We start from the raw sequence: 20,433 nt of genomic DNA, 5'->3' as shown, positions 1-20,433 counted from the left end.
ATATATATTTCTATTACAAGAACAGGTCATACGGCATATTTCAAGGGGAAATCAACAGGGAAAATTAGCAAACGAGTGAATGTGGGGTGTTGCCAGGTGATATATATATATTTATTCTATGCGAGGAAGAAGGAAACAAAGGCCGCAAGCCCGCAATTATTGTTCCCTCCAAGAGAAAAACAAAATACAAGGGAGCCAAATTCAAGATCCGATCATTTCGAGATGCCTGGATACACTGCGTTTGAAATACTGGAGGTCATAGGAAGCAGGAAATACGGACAGAGGGAGACAGTTCCAGAATTGACCTGCTGCATAAATGAAGAACTGGGAGTAACGGTTAACTCTTGCATTAGAGAGTTGGACAGAGAAGGGATGAGAGTTTGCTGCTTGACGGGTGCTACACACCCATCGTAGAGGTGGAGGAATGCATGCAGACAGTTCAGAGGAGCAGTGATCATTGAAGCAGCAACAGAAAAGAGATAATGATGCAACAGTGTGATGAAGAGACAGAGGTTGAAGGGAGCCAGTAAGGGAAGGAGAGTTAATGAGACGAAAAGCCTTTGACTCCACCCTATTGAGAAGAGCTGTATGTGGGGAGCCTCCCCATACATGAAAGTTGTACTCCACACAGAGGCAGATAAAACCCCTGTATAGAGTCAACAACTGAGCGAGGGTAGAGAAGGAACGGAGTCGGCTTAGCACGCCAAATCTCTCAGAAGCAGATTTGACAAGAGATGTAATATGATCTTTCGAAGATAAGTCCCGAGTAAATGAAACCCCGAGCATTTTCAAGGATGATGCAGGATTAAGCTGAATATTATTAAACATTAGTGGGTACACTTGTGGAAGATTTTGTCGGTTTGATAGATGAGTTACTTGAGAGGAGCATGTGGAGTGACGTGGAGGGACAGGTTGACGAATGAAGAAGTGAAGGAACGCTGTGGGGTGGATGTGGATGTGGTTGAGAAGATTAGGAGAAATACACTGAGGTGGTTTGGACATGTGAAGAGAATGGAGAATGAAAGACTGAATAAGAGGGTGTATGTAGGTGAGGTGGAGGGAGGGAGAGGTAGACCGAGAATGAGGTGGAGGGATGGAGTTGAAAGGTATATGATGGAGGGGGGGGTGAGTTGGGGGGAGGGTAGTCAAGTGGTGGGTGACAGAGCGACTTGGAGGCGTTTTGTCTGCGGCCACCCTTTGCGGGATTAGGGCATCAGGCTATAGATAGATAGATAGATAGATAGATGTAAAAACTAAGTCTTTGATCCATTAAAAACAAGATAATTTTCACCCCAATCAGACAAATGAGCCAAGTCAGACACTAGGTGTGCCATAACCTCATCCCGTGTTTCATGAAGTAACTGCTGAGATGGACGTTGCGGGAACCGAATGGAAAGGTGAAGGGTGGAGTCATCAGTGTATGAGTGGCTAGGGTTAGATGGACAACTTAGAAGGTCATCGATGAAAAAAAAGAAGAAAGTTCGTCACAGGACAGAGCCCTGAGGAACACCAATATTGATAGATCTAGGAGATGAACGATGGCCGTCAACAACAGCGGCTACAGAACGACCAGAAAGGAAGCTAGAGATGAAGGCACAGATAGAAGGATAGAAACCGTAAGAGGGCAGTTTGGAAATTAAGAATTTATGCCAGACTCGATCAAAAGCCTTTGAAATGTCAAGTGCAATGGCAAAGCTTTCACCAAAGTCCAGAAAGGAGGATGACCATGAGTCTGAAAGGTAGGTGAGAAGATCATCAGTGGAGCGTCCCTGACGAAACCCATACTGACGATCAGAAAGAAGGTTGTGATAGGAAAGATGCTTTTAAATTTTTCTATTAAGAAATGACTCGAAAACTTTTGAGATACAGGATGTTAAATCAATTGGACGATAGTTAAAGGCTTGGGAATGGTCACCCATCTTTGGGACTGGCTGAATGAGAGCAAACTTCCAGCAAGAAGGAAAGGTACAAATTGATAGACAAAGGCAAAAGAGTTTGCCTAGGCATGGTGTAAGCACAGAAGCACAGTTCTTGAGAACAAAAGGAGGGACTCCATCAGGCTTATATGCCTTATTAGTATTCAGGCCATTGATGGCAGAAAATACATTAGCTGAAGAAATTTTAATGTCAGCCATGAGGAAGTCAGAGAGGGGAAGTGCTGGAGGAACATCACCGGAATCATCTAAGGTGGAACTCGAGGAGAAAGTCTGAGCGAAGAGATCTGCTTTATCAGTAGAAGAAATAGCTACAGAGCCATCAGAGTGAAAAACAGGAGGGAAGGATGATGAGGTAAAGTTGTTAGAAAGGTTTTTGGCAAGGTGCCAGAAGGAGCAGGAAGAATTCGAGTTGGAGAGTTGAGAGCATTTAGTACGGATGAAATTATTTTTAGAAGAGCAAAGAACAGACTTAGTTCGATTTCGGGCAGAAATGTATAAAAGATGTGACTGAGGGGTGGGTTGGCTCCGGTACCTTTTATAGGCCCTCTCCTTGTTGCAGACAGCATTAGAACAAGCATGATTAAACCAAGGCTTTCTTGCATTAGTCAGAGGATATAAGAAGGGAATGCATGCTTCCATGCCCGAGAGAATAACCTCCGTAATGCGCAAGACACACCCAGATGGCTCCCGGCCATGGAAACAATAATCATTCCAGGGAAAATCAAAGAAGTACTGCCTGAGGGCCTCCCAATCCACAGCTCCAAAGTGCCACAGACGACGTTTCTTTGGAGGGTCCACAGGCCGTACCGGAGCAATAGGACAGATTAAGGTGATAAGGTTGTGATCGGAGGAGCCCAACGGAGAGAAAAGATTAACAATGTAATCAGAAGCATCAGTTGTAAGGAAGAGGTCAAGTATGCTGGAGCTCTCCCCAAGGCAGTCTGGGATACGGGAAGGGTGCTGTACAAGCTGCTCTAGGTCATTAAGGATAGAAAAGATGTAGGCTTGTTCACCAAGTGAATCAGTGAAAGGAGAGGAGAGCCAAAGGTGGTGGTGAACATTGAAATCTCCTAGAATGGAGATTTCAGAGAAAGGAGATATGGATAGACTGTGTTCCATTGTACAAGTAAGATACTCGAAGAATTTTTGACAGTCAGTAGAATTAGGAGATAAGTAAACAGCGCAGATATATTTATTTAGAGAATGACAGGAAAGCCGAAGCCAGAGCGTAGAGAATTCAGAAGAAACTAGTTCAGGAACACGAGAACAAGATAAGTCATTTCGTATATATACACAACAGCCACCTTTGGCTTTGAAATGAGTATAGAGAGAGCAGGAGGAAACAGAAAAGGGTCTGGTGTCAGTTGCCTCAGACAGCTGAGTATCAGTTAGAAAAAGAAGGTGAGGTTTAGAGAAGGATAGGTGGTGCTCAACAGAGCGAAAGTTAGAGGAAAGGCCGCGAATGTTGCAGAAATGAAGAAGAAGAGAGTCAGACAGTGGTTCCAGGCAGCTCGAGTTGTCACCTGGAGAAAGGCGGAAGGTGGGGGCATTTATGGTCCCCCTCCCCCTGGGACTCCGAGGCCAAGTGTTGTGCTCCCATTCCAGGTGTATGACAGTATCAATTACCTTTTCTCTTTTTTTTATATATATTATTTTGTATAACAATAGGGCATAGGGCACACTCCAATGGATGAAATGAGTTGAAAAATCAGGGCAGGATTTGCGTAGCACGGCGCGGCTGGGCAAGCGGGTGGAGAGGGTAATGGAGAGGAGGTAAGGATGGGAGTCAAGGACAGGGGAAAAATGGCTAAATTGCCAACAATGGATGGGAGTACAGATGATATATACGGGCAGGGAAGGGTTGACAATGTCAGCGTGGTGACAGCTGCTAATTTATATGCTGTGAAATGATTGGCAGGAAATCTAGACAATACATAATAAATTAGGTAGTTCCAGGTGAATGTAAATATCACATAGGCTTCTCTCTTCCTTTCTCATATATATTTTTATTACGAGAATAGGTCATATGGCATCTTTCAGGGGCAAATAAACATGGAAAATTAGTGAACGAGTGCACATGGGGTGCTGCCAGGTGATAATTAGCCCATTCCAGGTGTCTGGCAGTATCAGTTACCTTTCCTCTATTTTGATCTATTATATTGTATAAGAACAGGGCATAGGGCACATTTCAATGGATGAAATGAGTGGAAAAATCCGGGCAGGATTTGCGTAGTGCGGCGCAGCTGGGCTGGCGGGAGGAGAAGGTAGTGGAGGGGAGGTAAGGAGGAGAGTCAAGGATAGGGGAAAAATGGCTAAATTGTCAACAATGGATGGGAGTACAGATGACATTAGCATTGGTGAATATAGCTGGACACTGGCAGTACTGGCAGATGATACAAGAAAGCCCGTCACGAAAGTGACGCCCCGCGGTTAAGGGGTTAAGGTTGCTAATGATGTGCTTCGTCTGTTTGTAAGTGAAAGGTGCAAAATCTGGGTCTGTGGGGACCTGTCTCTTACATCGGATGATACAACAGTTGTCACGATGTGGGTTTTGATGGCTGACATGTGAAAAATGATTGATGAGGGTGTTTGCTTGTTGTTTGTTTGAAGGTATGGTGTCTGTTGTTGTGATGGCAGCCTGTGATTGTGTGGTGTTGCCGCTGGAGAGTGTGATGCTGTTTCGAGTTTCGTAGTTTGCTGGTGTTTGTTTTGTGGTCAACTGTTTGGAGATAATTATTCCAGTTTAGTGTTTGCTATTCTGATATTTTATTGTTTCTGTAAGTGTTGTGTTCTTGTATTTTTTGTACGGTGTCTTATGTATGGGGTGTTGGGGAGTGTCACAGTGTGTCCCGTTGACTGATAAGGCCTTGAATTTCTGGTGTGAAGTTGGGGTTGTGTCTCTCTCTGTTGCCTCTAGAGATGTGACTTCTGTCTGCATTTTGTATAACTTTACTGAAAGTGTGCACAGCGTTGTTGATGTTTGTGAAGGATGTACTGTTTAATGTTTCAAAGTGTTGTTCTGTTTCAGTTGTGAGGGCCTCCCAGTTGGCTCTCTTATAATTAGCGTATGTGTGTCTGTGGCAAGCTGGGGTGATTCTGGTTTTGGTAGTGATGATGATTGAGAGGTGGTCAGAGCCAAGGGTTTTGATCACTCTCCAGGATGCTGTGAGGGCGAGGTTTGGGGAACAGAAGGTGATGTCTGGGGATGATGAGAGGAAGAGGGCTTGGTGTGGGATATGGGTATGTTGATGGAGATTATTCAGTATGAAATGATTGTCTGTCTGGGATTGTAGTACCAGCCCTCTGTCTGTATCAGGGTTGTTGACATGCCAGCCCGACGCCTAGCATTAAAATCAACACCCAGGATGATGTTGGGTACATTAATGATGTGGTGTATTTGTGGAGATTAATTGTGTAGTACTGTGGGGGACGACTGGGGTGGAATGTGTGTGTTGGCGATTGGTGTACGTGATTTGTTACCAGTGCATACTTTAATTGATTGTATTTCTGTTGTGGTGTCATGTGGGGGGAGAAGTGACTTTGTGTGTACACTGGTATCTGAGAAGTTGATGGATTTGTGTACCAGGGTGATGAGTCCACCGCCACTGCCATCGGCCCGGTCTTGTCTAATGGTGGTGAAATTGGGAAATGTAGGTGTTTTTTGTGTTCTGTGTGATTTTGTTTCATGGAAGATGGCAATGGGTATGTTTTGTTGTTTGATGAATTGTATGAGTTCTTGTTTTTTGGTGTCTAGGCCATCTATGTTTAACTGAAGGATGTTTATGTTGTGTGTGCAATGTGTGTTGGCTGCTGCAGCACAGGGGGGAGGAGGTGGTGTAGGTGGAGGGGAAGGTGTAGGCAAAGGATGTGATGAAGGTAAAGGCTGGGGTGGAATGGGAGGGGGTGGGAGATTGGATGGTGTGGGAAGAATTGGTGGGTTAGGTCGAGGTGTGGAGGACGTAGGAGTAGGGTTGGTGGGGGGAAGGAGCATAAGGAGCAGGTCCAGGTGTTTGTGTAATGTCTTCTGGGTGTGTTATGCAGGTGTAATGGGTCCAGTTCTTGCAGGAATTGCACTGAACTGAACCCTCTGTCTGTCGACTCAAAGTGATAGGTTTTAAGCATGTTGGACATATGTATTTGTAGGTGGGTCCTGGATTGCTCTCAATGTCATCAAGAAATGACCACCGCGGAGTCATTTCTCAGTGTAGAAAAAACGATGTTGTTGCGTGTGTTGTGTTGAGAGATGTGGTACTTGCCAGGGCGACTGAAGCCACTCCCAGGTTCTCGGGTCCCGTGAGGGGCCGGGGGGATTTGCGGTGGTTTGGCCACCCAGCTGTTCTCCTCTTCAGCTTCGTCAGCCTCTAGGGGTAGACCCATGCCGAAGACACCACCGCTCCAGGTCCGATGAGATGCAGTTCGGGTTTATGCCAGGCAAAGGGGCCATTGATGTCATGTTCATCATTCAAAAGCTTCAGGAAAAATAAATAGGAAGGAAAAGGGAACTGTACTTTGTTTTTGTTGATCTGGAGAAAGCCTTTGACAAAGTCCCTAAAGAGGTGGTGAAATGGGCAATGAGAAAGCATGGGATCGAGGAGTGGCTGGTCAGGATGGTTATGGCCATGTATGTGGGTGCTTACACCATGGTAAGGGTGAATGGAGATTTGAGTGATGAGATTTCTGTGAAAGTTGGTGTGCACCAGGGGTCAGTTTTGAGCCCTTTGTTGTTCATCATGGTACCTAAAGTTCTCTCACTTGACTTCAGAAATGGACTCCCGTGGGAGACGTTGTATGCTGATAATTTGGTGTTGACTGCAGAGAATGAAAGGGAGGCAGAGGAAAGATTTAGGAAGTGGAGATATGGTGTAGGGCACAAGGGCTTAAAAGCAAATGCAGATAAACAAAAGTGATTGTTTTTAGGGTTGGTGGTGGTACTGTCAAAGAAGAGGGAAGGTAGCCAAGTGCGATTTACCACAAGGGTGTGGGAAGTAATTCCATCTTGTGAAGTGCTTGTGATAAGTGTGCACAAAAGGGATGTAGTGATGTCAGAGGTACACTGTGAGATAATGCTGACTTCATGTGCAATGTGCCAGGGAGAGCAGGCGGAGATTGTCAGGCATAAAGGACTGAGCTTGTTGGTGAATCTCTTGAGTGCATGGAAGTTTTGTTATTTGGGGGACACATTATGTGCTGGAGGTGGGGCTGGGGCTAGCTCTGTGGCTAGAATGAGGAGTGGTTGGAAGAGGTTCAGGGAGCTGTTGCCTCTCCTGACACTGAGCGGACTCTCCCTCCGTGCTAAAGGATCTTCGTATGCAGCATGTGTTAGAAGTGTAATGCTGTATGGTAGTGAGACTTGAGCAGTAAAGGAAGAGGATATTCGCAGACTTAAAGGTACAGAAATGACAATGATTATGTGGATGTGCAGGACGTCACTTAACAATGGAAAAGCTGAGGGGTAGAATGGGACTGGAGCGTATTGGTGTTATGGTGAGGGGAGGTAGATTGAGATAGTTTGGGCATGTGGAGAGGATGGGGGATGATAACTGAGTGCAGAATGTGAGAAGCGCAAGAGGTCGACCAAAAAAAATCTAGGACGAGGTCACAGAGTGAGATCTCTGGGATATGGGACTGAATAAAGAAGCTGCCAGAGATTGAGCAGCATGGAGACCCGCCATTAGATGACCAAGGCCAACTCATGCAAGCATGTTGGAGCCTTCAAAAGCAAACGAACAAACGATACAGTACTTAGTAATATAACACATAAAAATAAGGTGAATATAGTAGTGTACCAAATACTGTAGTATTGTAAAAAGGATAGTAAGCTACAGTAAGGCTTATCTCCAGAAGTAGGGGTTCTGCACTTGTTGCAGAAATATGCCTGACACAGGTAGCCATACTGGTCCCCCCCAAACCCGTCAGGCCTGGGTGTGTTTAGTCACTGTCCGAGTCACCCTCCATCAGCACTCGAAATGGTACAGGGGTGACAGAGGGGCTTGGGAGCATCAGGGATGGTGCTCTATCTTCTCAATTATTTCCAATTTCTGGCCAAGAGAAAGCCTCACCCTCTCCTCCTTTTCCTGAACCTTAGGTATGGTTCATAAAAGCTTTGGCTTACTGAAAAAAACAAAAACAAATAAGGCCCCAATACCAAGGCATTGCCGCACACGTGCTGGAGCAGTTGTTTGCAGTTGGGGGATCATGTGAAGACTGCATGCTTGGCGGGGACGTGTGGCAACACTATAAACTGCCGGTCAGGGGAGTGTTTCTGGTATGGGCTCAATGATGCGCTCGATTTACAGGACTTTTTCTGGTAATTTGGCGATTTTTGGAACGGAATACTGTACTAATTTTAACGGAAATTTTCCTTTAAATTGGGGAAAAAAAAAAATTACTGGAATCAAATGATTCCGTTGTCTCAGGCTTCCGCTAATTCAGATTTCGTTAAATCGAGCATCTACTGTATATATGTACGTATAAGGGGTGGCCATTTGTCTTTGAATTAGGTGTTTTACAGGAAGGGGCACTAAGCCTCTGCCAACTTGTTGGCATTTAGGAAACACATAGGGATTGGTTATTTGGTTACCATCAAGTGTTGTAAATGGTTTCCTGGCTCACAGGAAACCAATAGGACTATATGCATATGAAATGAATGGTCCAATGCTTGCCGTTCTTCCTTTGGGGTACCAACTTGGGCCTTAATTAGCACAACACTAACAAATGGTTACCACCAAGTATTGTAAATGGTTTCCTGGCTCACAGGAAACCATTAGGACTGTCACTCAATGTAAAAACCACCTGAAAAGGAAATAGTACTGGTAATAAAAGGTGATAGGAAAGATAAGAGAAAGAGAGGAGGGCAGACACAGAAAAAGGATGATAATGGTGAAGGAAGAAGTAGGTAGCACAATATCAAGTGAGATGATGATGGTTTTACAATGAGAAAATTATGCACATGGCTGACCATTTCTGTACCATAATCCCATATATTCTCGGGTGTCTGCCCTTTCCTATCTTCCATCCTTCTTTCCTTCCATCCTCTTCTGTCTTTCCTTCACTCTTTCCTCGTCCTTCTGCCTACGGGTGACTTTACACTCCCTCTTCTGTCTTTCCTTCAATCTATTCTCTTCCTTCTGTCTGTCTGCACTGAATGACAAGCCAAATGGTTTCCTGTATACCAGGAAACCATTTACTATGCTGGGTGGTAACCACATAACCAAATTTTGGCGCCTGGTGGTTTTAGTGGGTAATTATGGTCCTCCAATTGGATTGAGCTGGTGAGGGTTTGTAAACAAGGGGTCGTTGGGGTTTACTGCTCACGTAATGCCACTCAGGGATGAGTGAGGCTGGTCACTCTCATCTTAAATGTCAGGACCAATTTGCCTAGCCCCGGGCTCCTACACTCCTCGTGGGGCAACGTAGAACTGGATGATGGATGGGTGGAATTACTGATTTTACCCCTCTTGTATGAAGATATGTTAAATGAACATACACTAATTCAAAATTCCTTTACAGTAGAAAATGCAGACACAAGAAAAATGTGACAACACAATGTTGATGACAGACACACAAATACCCAAATGCTCAGTAACTGTATTAAGACTAAGATTCCAGCAAGCTCAGCTGCAGAACAAGGCCACACATAGGAGTGATCTCAATCTCAGCTCACCAACCACATTCTGGTGAGCAGGAGTATGAAATTTTCAACAGAATTTCAAAATATGTTTTTAACAAGTACAGAGGAATTACGGCACATTTTCTCCTAAGTTCTGGGCATTATGAGACAAAAGCTCTCACTTCTTACACTATATGAAAGGAGTGGTTCGTGGAAGATGTGGTCCAGTGCTTGCCATTCTTCCTTCGGGGTACCCGCTTGGGCCTTAATTAGCACAACACTCATAAAGAACAATCATTTGTCTAATAAAAATATTGCAGTGTACAGAACTGTATCAACAATATGAAGAGGTAGCATACAATAATCCAGCACTCACATCCTGATAAACCATCATCAGAAACTCACCTAATATCCTGTTGACAACCTCGCAGTTCTGTTCAATCTCGTGAAGCCATCGTTTAACATTGGCAAAGCTCTCTCCATTAGTAACATCATAAACAACTATAACACCGTGCGTTCCTCGATAGTACCTGCACAAAGGAAAACACAAAATTGACATCGTCTGAATTCAAAACCAGCACAAAGATAACCAAATAATAATGAATATTAAAACTATATTTGTGCTTCATAGCTAAATTACATAAGGGATGGTTCTAATAACTGAAGATTTGATTATTTCTATACAAACATACACTGTACATCTTAATGAATTTGTGACATAACTCTGGCAATACCCTCCTGTAAGCTACTGTTCAAAATAACTCTCAAAGAAAAGAGGTAATACAGATTACAGTACAAGTACAGTAAAACTTGTACAGTAAATATAGTAAAACTTTTGCAGTGGGTTGCTTGGGAGTTGTATTTTATCGATTACATTCCTGAGCTCTATACAGTTTGAAAATTTGAAGTTTACAAAAATAAAGCCTTGTATTATTTCCATAGGTGTACAACAATACAACAAGAACAGTGTAGGTGGTACGTGAAGGTGCTCATCAACTCAACTGATGCCATGCTGCCTATGTCTTCCTTCATGTCTTCTTATTTCTCCCATTCTTCGTCACTTTTTATTGCTCTTTTCTCCACCTCAGGCGGCTCTACACCAAAAGACAAGCCACATGGTATCCTATAACACGGAAAACCATTTACAATGCTGGGTGGTAACCATATAACCAAATAACTGCGAGATGTAGAGCCTACTATGGTGCCACTGTCATTTGGGTGGAGATGCAAATGCAGCATCCACTCGGGAACCAAATCCCACGCTTATCCCCGCGTGTCACTGTGGCGAGGTGTTGTTAGACACATGAGAACATCAGTTCACTGCACAGAACAGCCCTGTAGGAGCAGTTGATTCCCTGTGGTTGATGGATTGCTCGATCAGACAGACTGGGATAGAACGACAGTACCAACCAGAACAGTGTACTATGTACAAGCACACTATATTCAACACATATGAATATTTCAAAATGCTCAAGGCTGATGTATTGCTTATTCTCACACTGCCACAGATGAGTCTGTTTATGCTGCACTGATGGTTCTTAACCCCCACAGACTGCAAATCTTCTAGCCCCCCTCTCCCCACACCCACAAAAAGGGTCTGATTTTTGAACTTTCATCAAGGTATAACTTTTTCTTACAGATTTCAAAAGCTTGATTTTACCTTAAAATGTATGTTTCACTCTCATATAACTTACAGTAACCGTGACATTGACCGTCAAACAGCATCAAAAACAAAAATTATTACCCCTCGTGTCTATCTATCTATAGCCCGACGCCCTAATCCCGCAAAGGGTGGCCGCAGACAAAACGCCTCCAAGTCACTCTGTCACCCACCATTTGACTCCCCTCCCCCCAACTCACCCCCCCTCCCTCATATACCTCTCAACTCCATCCCTCCACCTCATCCTCGGTCTACCCCTCCCTCTCCCTCCCTCCACCTCACCTACATACACCCTCTTAGTCAGTCTTTCATTCTCCATCCTCTCCACATGTCCAAACCATCTCAGTGTATTTCTCCTAATCTTTTCAACCACATCCACATCTACCCCACAACGTTCCTTCACTTCTTCATTCGTCAACCTGTCCCTCCATGTCACTCCACATGCTCCTCTCAAGTAACTCATTTCCACTGGTCTCACTCTTGACTTGTTCCCCTCTTGCAAGGTCCACGCCTCGCTTCCATACGTCAGGGTAGGGATCACAATACCATCATGCAGTGACTTCTTAACTTCCATACTCACCTCCCTATTTCTCATCACTGCTTTCAGTGTGCCAACAACCTTCCTTCCCTGCTGTACCCTTTCACGTACTTCATCACCCAAAGTTCCATCCTTACTCATCACACTACCAAAGTACTTGAATGCACTCACATTCTCCATATCCTTACCATCCAACCTCAATGCACACTCTGTGACTTCATTCCTCTCAAACACCATAACTTTACTCTTGTTTACATTAACTTTCAGCTTCCTCCTCCTACACACTGTCCCAAATTCATTCACCAAACCTTGCAACTCCCATTCATCTTCACTCAACAATACTGTATCATCAGCAAACAGCAACACCGGAAGCTTCCAAATCTCACCCTCATTCATTAGGGCCACCCCCACATCCACTGCCCTACCTTGTACCTCCTTCACGACCCCATCCATATATATATTAAACAGCCATGGAGACATTACACACCCCTGTTTCAGTCCCACATTGAGATCAAAGAACTCACTCAGCTCACCATCCACTCGCACCGTAGCCCTAGCTCCCTCGTACATACTCTTCACAGCACTCAGCAATTTCCCCTCCACTCCATATATTCTTAATACCTTCCACATACCTTTCCTATCTATTCTGTCATAAGCTTTCTCCAAGTCCATGAAGGCAGCGTACACTTTCCTTCCCTTCTCTAGATACTTCTCCACTAAACATCTTAGAACAAATACCTGATCTACACACCCTTTTCCCTTCCTAAATCCCCCTTGTTCTTCTCCAACTAGCTCCTCTGTCATATGCCTAACCCTATCAATGAGTATTCTACCATATGTTTTACCAGTCACACTAAGAAGGCAAATACCCCTATGGTTACCACATACTTCTCTCTCCCCTTTTCCTTTGTACAGAGGAACAATTATACCTGATTTCCAGTCCTCTGGAACCCTTCCCTCTTCCCAAGCCAATCTACACAACTTCCATATCCACTCCACAACAATCTCACCCCCATACCTAAGCACACCCCTCGTGTACTGAGAGAAAAAAAGTAAATTTTGGTCTTACAGATTTGAAGAGCTTGATTTTACACACCAGAAAATGTGTATTTCACTGTCATATGTCGAATGGTTACTGCACAATCAAATGTCAAATATAAAAATAATAGTCACTCATTATGAACGAGAATGGAGAGTCCTTGACAAATAAGGGGGAATAGGGAGATGGAAGGAGTGTGAAGCACCATCAGGAGGAGAGGAAAGGGAGGGAATATGTCTGCCACACACACCCAATATGGTCTAGAGGAGGTATGGAGGGTAGTCTGGGTAGGATGGGACATAGAAGGCTGGATCCAATGGGGCAACAGGAGGTGGAGAGATGGCCGGGGAGGGGGGTCCCCACACCCGTAGAGGGGCCGGATCATGCCTCCCACCACCTGATCTCTTAGTTCCCATTGACTAGGTTCCATATATGTCATAAAAGAGACAGTGTTACCTACTACCAGTTTTTGGTGGCCTCTGTACCATCAATAGCCATAGGATTTTATGCAACATTTTCTATAACTATTGTCTGACAGCCATAGGATTTTAGGGGTTAATCAAAACCATGGCAAGAGAGAGAGAGAAAAAAAAAAACAATTAAACCTCCTTGATTGCAGACTTCATTATTGCAATTTGTTTTTACCGAGCTCTTATAAAAATATGTCTATCTATCTATCTATTGCCAGATGCCTCAATCCCGTTTGGGGTGGCCACAAACAAATCACCTCCAAGTCGCCCTGTCCCCCACCATTTCACTGCCCTGCTCCCAACTCACACCCCCCTCTCTCATATACCTCTCCACCCCATCCCTCCATCCCATCCTCGGCCTCCCCCTCCCTCTTCCCCCCTCCACCTCACTCACATACACTCTCTTCGTCAGTCTTTCACCCTCCATCCTCTCCACATGGCCAAACCACCTCAGTGTGTTCCTCATAACGCTTCCTATCACATCCACATCCACACCACAACGTTCCTTTATATCCTCATTCGTCAGCCTGTCTCTCCACGTGACTCCACAGGCTCCTCTTAAATAACTCATTTCCACTGCTCTCACTCTTGACTTGTGTCCTTCCAACAATGTCCAAGCTTCACTTCCGTACGTTAGAGTTGGTATCACAATACTGTCATGTAGTAACTTTTTCACTTCCATGCTCACTTCCCTGTTTCTTATCAATGCTTTCAAGGAACCAGCAACCTTTCTTCCCTGCTGTACCCTTTCAAGCACTTCACCCTCCAAACCTCCATCCTTACTCATCACACTACCCAAATACTTAAACGTACTCACATTTTCCAATTCCTCACCATCCAACCTCGCTGTACATTCACTAACTTCACCTCTCTCAAAGACCATCACTTTACTCTTCCCTACATTCACCTTTAGGTTCCGTTTCTTACACACTCTCTCAAACTCATCCACCAAGCCTTGCAGCTCCCCTTCGTCTTCACTCAACAACACAGTATCATCTGCAAACAACAGTACAGGGAGTTTCCAAACACTATCCTCTCTCACCAGGTCCACTCCAACATCCACTACCCTACCTTGTACCTCTTTTATTACCCCATCCATGTACAGATTGAACAACCATGGAGACATGACACATCCCTGTTTCAAACCAACTTTCAAAGAGAAAAATTCACTTAGTTCACCATCCACACGCACTGCAGTCTTCCCACCATCGTACATACTCTTCACAGCATTCAACAACTTCCCATCTACTCCATATATTCTTAACACTTTCCACAGTCCTTGTCTATCCACCCTGTCATATGCTTTCTCCAAATCCATGAAAGCTGCATACAACTTCTTTCCCTTCTCTAGAAACTTTTCCACTAAAGATCTAAGAATGAATATCTGATCTACACAACCTCTTCCCTTCCTAAAGCCTCCCTGTTCTTCTCCAACTAATTTCTCTGTTCTTTCTCTAACTCTGTCTATAAGTATCCTACCATACACTTTTCCTATTATACTAAGAAGACAAATGCCCATATGATTACCACACACTTCTTTTTCCCCTTTTCCTTTGTACAAGGGAATAATTATACCTGACTTCCAATCCTCCGGGACTCTACCTTCCTCCCAGGCCAATCTGCACATCTTCCACATCCATTCTACTACTATCTCTCCCCCATGCTTCAGCATTTCACCACACACTCCATCAATTCCTGGGGCTTTCCCCGATTTAACTTTCTTCATTGCTTCCACAACTTCTATCCTACTGATTTCTTCCTGTCTTCTCACCTCCCTCCTTCTCCCAGCCATTCCCCAGCCACTTATACTCGCATTACTTCCATCCTCCACGTTCAACAATTCCTTAAAGTGTTCTCTCCATCTGCTCACTTTTTCTCCCTTCTCCACTAGTAGTCTACCATTTTTATCTTTCACTCCCCTGCTAACTTCACTTCCACCCTGTCTTACTCTTTTCACTTCTCTCCAGAACATTTTCTTACAGTCCCTCCACTTTACACTCAAATTCCTTCCAAATTCCTCATCCACTCTCTTCTTACTCTCTCTTACTAATTTTTTCACCTCTCTCTTTCTTTCCACACAACTCTCTCTTCCGCCTCTCAACTTCTTCCATGCCCCTATTTCTCATCCATGCATTGTATGCTTTCTTCTTTTGTGCCACAGCCTGTTTCATGCACTACCTTTAAAACTGCAGGTAAAAATTACCTTGATTGTGCCTACTTAGGCAATATGAAAAACTGAAGAAAGTCAAAGGAACAGACATACTATGCTCCTCTTTGCAATGAAAGTTCTAAACCAACAAAACAATTACCAGTGTTAACTCTTTGAGAACTAATGTATACATAACATTTTTCGGTACAGTTAACACCACAAAAAACTAAACAGCTTTATTTTGTTTTTATCAAAACGAAAGTCTCCTACTGCATTAAATACCACCAAAACAGTTATTAATATGTCATTCTGCTCAGACAGGTGAGTGAAAACATACATGAAGATACATGCTGGCAATAGTGTAGATCACTGGGGAAGTATCAGTTACTATGGTGATTGCATGTCTTGCAGCAGCCCATAAGTAGATAACAAAGTCAAGCTGTGTATGTGTGTCTGTCTGTGCATTTGTCCATTTCTTTCACAAGAACGGTAACAGATATCAACCTAACTCTGTCTGCATTAGGTTGGAGTAAATCAGAAAAATACCAAACAAACATTTTGGCAATCGCATGTGACACAATGGCGTGTTAGTGTCGGAAATCGTGATATGCGAAAATATGCAGGGGAGAGGGGAATCGACTTTTGGTCAGAAATAGTTACTGTGGGCTCAATAACAGTATGGAAACAAATATAATGGTATCTGCAAACATTTTGTGATGGAAAGGCTATTGGTTTGTCCTGCAAATAACGGTGAGAATGCACTTGTGTAATTATATATTATGCACTCCTCAGTCACTCATAAATGTAGCTGCACTCCTTAGTCACTTATTTTTGCGCCAACTTAACTAACATAACATGAAATGTTACTTGAGTTATGAGAACTGCCATACTGACGAAGTGAAAAATTGATGGTTAGGAATGGATAAATGAACTCTCAATTATCCACTGTTGCAATACCTGGCCCAAGGCAATATCCAGCACTGCTGGCTCGGCTCCATTAAAGCAATATCCGGTGAAATCATGCAACATCCAGCGCCAAAACGAGATGTAACCAGCAGTTCTATGCAATATCCGGCATCGAGGAGTATCAACCAGCTCGTAAGCAGTGGCCAACCAGTACCCAGGAAAAACCCAAAATGCGCCAGCCAATGAGAATGCTCACTAAGTGCTAGCCAATCAGAATCTATTGCAGGAGCGGCACACCTGGCGTGCTGAGCATATCGCCATGTTCTCATTCTCACCTGCAGACCTCGTATAATAAAGACGTGTCTGTGTGCTCCACTCTTTTGACCACGCAGTCACTAAACCCTAGTGCTACAACTAACTCTGTGGCATCCTATTCTTGTTGTTGTTGCACAGCTTAAGGCCTGTCTGTGCTTGTGTCCTAGTGCTCTACTGTGATCCTGGAATTACGACTGCACATGGTGCATGGTGTACAACTATATCCTCCATCGATGCCTACACTTGGTGAATACATACAGCAGTACAATATGTACTGTATTACTGTACTGTATCATTACTGTATTGTATTTTATGCTTAGTTTTCATCTTTTACTCATGGGAAAGTCTTTAGGATAGAGGGTCAAGACAGATACTGTAGTAACGCAAGATCTGGCTTGATGTCAAATGTTGGGCTGACAGGGGGAAGCTATGCAATATCTGGCGTTTCACTTCGTTCAGCATAGGGCTTGAATAACAATGAATAATTGAGAGAGTTTACTGTACAAGAATTTTGTATTTATGTGAAAAATTAATGGATAAGAATGTTATTATCGAGAGAGAGAGAGAGAGAGAGAGAGAAATGACAAGGAAAAGTACCTCAATGACCTTGCTGTCCATACTGAGGAGATACTTTGTATTACCTTGCAAATGCACATCCAACTTGCAATCATTCTAGTGTGATAAGATACTACTGAGGTTTCATTTCAACTGCTCTACTGCAATGCTACTGACATCATCCATGAGGAATCTGTTCAAGGCAGTGTAGATCTCATACGTATGAAAAGTTTTCATATATCCTGGCGTTAAATCTTTTCCATTCCAGCTCCAATCATGTTCCATGTTGAATTTTTTCAGTATTTTAAACATTTCACTGAACTGACCTCGTATGTAATGAAACAGTCCCAGAGCCATCAGGTGATGCTAATAACTTAGTCACGTGACTGATGGAATACAAGCTCCAGCTTGTACTCACACACTGGTCTATGCTTTTCCTAAGTGTGGGTGGCCAGAACTGCAGTGTACTCCAGAAGAGGCTATATTAAAGAGTTACAAAATGTACGAACAATCTCTTTAATTCCTAATAAAAACTACCTCTGGATGTGGCCTAGCAATTTCTGGGCAGTTTTCCCTACACTGATGCAGTCTGGAAAACTCTAGGACAATCCTGATCAATACACCGAAGTCCTTTTGCAAGTCCGTCGTCCTCAGAATTCTCTCCGAAAGTCAATGGTCTGACCCAGAATATGTATGGCTAAAATGAATCACCTTGCATTTCTCAAAATGAAAGGGCATTTGCTAAGTCTCAGACCATCTCTCAAGCCTACTCAAGTCTGTCAGGAGTTTTTCAATCCCCTCAACACTGCTCACATATGCTCCAAGCTTGATGTCACCTGCAAACCACAAGATCATACTTAAAAGATTAACATCTCTGTCACTGATATAAATGGTGAACAGAGAATGAACCATGGACTGACCACTGTGAAACTCAAGAAGTGATTGAAACCCAATCAAGAGAAATTCTGCAGATCACCGACTTCTTGTTTCCTACCCATTACCCAATATTCTATCCAGTGTGTAATCTCCCTATTAACCTGTCACATCTCGCTCGATTTCCCCCCTCCGATACCCCCCAATCCCGAGCTATTTTGGATTTTTTTTTTTTTTCGCTAAAACATCCGCTTTTGTTGAGAAACAAAGGAAAATCACCAAGAAAGGGCTTACCGGGGTCCATAAGTGGTCAGAACAGGTGAGCAACCCCGCGTCAGGTATCGTATTCTGTCACTGACGTATCAGGTTCTCACGTTCTCTATGGTAGGTAATTTTGGGAGAAACAACAAAGAACACGTCTACCAACATTGATTTGGAACTAATAAACAATCACAACAACAATATAATGGTTTTCAATGAGATATATAGGAAAAATAAGCATTGTTCCATTGCGCGAGCATAGCGAGTTTGGTCACATTGGTTACACGGTAGTTGCAAAGTTTCTTGTTTCAGGAGACATATCATTTTTCTACTTGCATAATACTGTTTCAATGACATTTTACCATTTTTTACTTTATGTAAATGTTTTCAGCTGTTTACATTCATTATGATGATATTTAGCATAATGATTGCGGATATTTGCCTACTCAGTGCACTCGCTATGACTCTTCTCTCAACATATGTTAAATTTTTTTTACTTTCATATTATTGTTTCCATGACATTATATCATTTTTCAACCAGTGTAAATGGTTTCACCTATCTACATTCCTTATGAGGATATTTAGCGAAATGCTAGCGCATATTCACGTAGCAAGCACACTCGCTACCGCTTGTGTTTCAACTTGTATTTTATTTCTTCACTTCCAATATACTTCCCCACTTACATTACACCTGTTTCCACTTTATACTACTATTTACATATTTACGGGCCTTATTTATTACACTGAGCATCAGAATATCGCATCTTTATACACTCGCTAGGAATGTTTCGACTTAGAATATATTAATGCACACTTACATAATAATTTTCCACTTACATTACGCCCGTTTCCACTTTACACTACTATTTACATATTTACGGGCCTTATTACACTGAACGTCAGGGTGGGGAGGAGATGCTGGTGGGGGAGGTTGGGGAGAAGGAGTGCAGAGGGCTTCCCCATTCGCACTCCTCTTCCCTCGGCCTTTACCCTTCCCTTTTCCCTTACCCTTACAGCCTTGGGGACTATCAGGGGGCTGTGGGGAGGAAGTCTTGGAATACTGGGGAGCATAAGATGTGCTGGGGAGGGGCTCTTCCTCACCTCCCCGCTCCATCACTACACCACGTGATTCACCACACACCCTCACCGCCCCACGTGATACGCTCCACTTCCTCGCACCACCACGTGAGAACGATGACTCACTCCCGTCACTCACCCTTTCAGTTACTGCCTCTATACTTTCAATTTCACTCCCCACTCCCTCCACGCCACTTCCGCCCTCTCTAAATAAAACATCAGGCCCATACCTGATAGAACGACACGCTGTCCGCTCGAGGCCGCGATGAGTGATGATCTTGCGGCCGTACCACGTGGCAGTATGTCCCACGGCTCCGTTCTCGTCCTTGGTTTTGGGCTCCACATCATGTAGGGGCTGGAGAGAGGTGATTGCACAATGTTTTGGTGCAGGCTGGCCCTCTCTAGTGGCACGATACGTGACGTAGAGCCGCTTCCTCAGGGACGGGACCTCCTCATCACTGCTGCTACTTTCCTCCTCCTTTGGTTCCACATAATCCTTGTCTGCCACCTCGTCATCGAGGGGTGAATCACTGTCACCTGTGAAGGCGTCCAGGGCGGCTTGAATTTGCTCTTCTGAGAGACCTCTGCGCGCCATGTCTGACCTGGGTCACTGCTAACAGGTAAGTGACCGAGGCGAGGGTCGCATGGGGTCGCCGAATGTCCCCGCCTGGTGGCAGGTAGGGGAAGGTCTCCTGACCCTACCTGCAAAAATCAAGCGCGAGATTTGAAAATTGTGCAAATTATGAACCTTGCAGTACCAGTACGTCGACGGGTCTAGCTGTGACAAAAAGTTGCGACGTACCCATACGTCGATGGGATGCCTCGGGTTAATACCGAGTGCATGCCTGTTTGACACTAGTCCCAGGCGAAGTACTTTGTTGAATGCCTTCTGATGTCTATGTAAAGAATGTCTACTATTTTATTCCTGTCATGCTCACTCAACATTGTGGAAAAAAAAAAAAAAAAAAAAAAAAAAAAAAAAAAAAAAAATCAAGCAAGTTGGTTAGACATGATCCATGTGGTCTGAACCTATGCTAGAAGCCC

At 43.9% G+C, this 20,433-nt stretch overlaps 1 protein-coding gene across 1 annotated transcript in view; it reads right to left on the bottom strand.

Moving 5' to 3' along the window:
* The window catches only part of Rab35 (RAS oncogene family member Rab35), a 274,727-nt gene that overhangs the window by 113,120 nt on the left and 141,174 nt on the right, over positions 1–20,433 (bottom strand). The window contains exon 3 of the mRNA XM_080283741.1: positions 9,952–10,076. Within this exon, the coding sequence (XP_080139867.1) occupies positions 9,952–10,076 (125 nt within the window). The remainder of the gene's footprint in view (positions 1–9,951; positions 10,077–20,433) is intronic.

Source organism: Coenobita brevimanus, chromosome 98 (genome assembly GCF_032717465.1).
Source record: "Coenobita brevimanus isolate Jiangsu-jjx chromosome 98, ASM3271746v2, whole genome shotgun sequence".
Lineage (NCBI taxonomy): Eukaryota > Metazoa > Arthropoda > Malacostraca > Decapoda > Coenobitidae > Coenobita > Coenobita brevimanus.
Note: the sequence above shows the minus strand (reverse complement) of the source record. Positions and strands in the feature narration are given on the sequence as shown.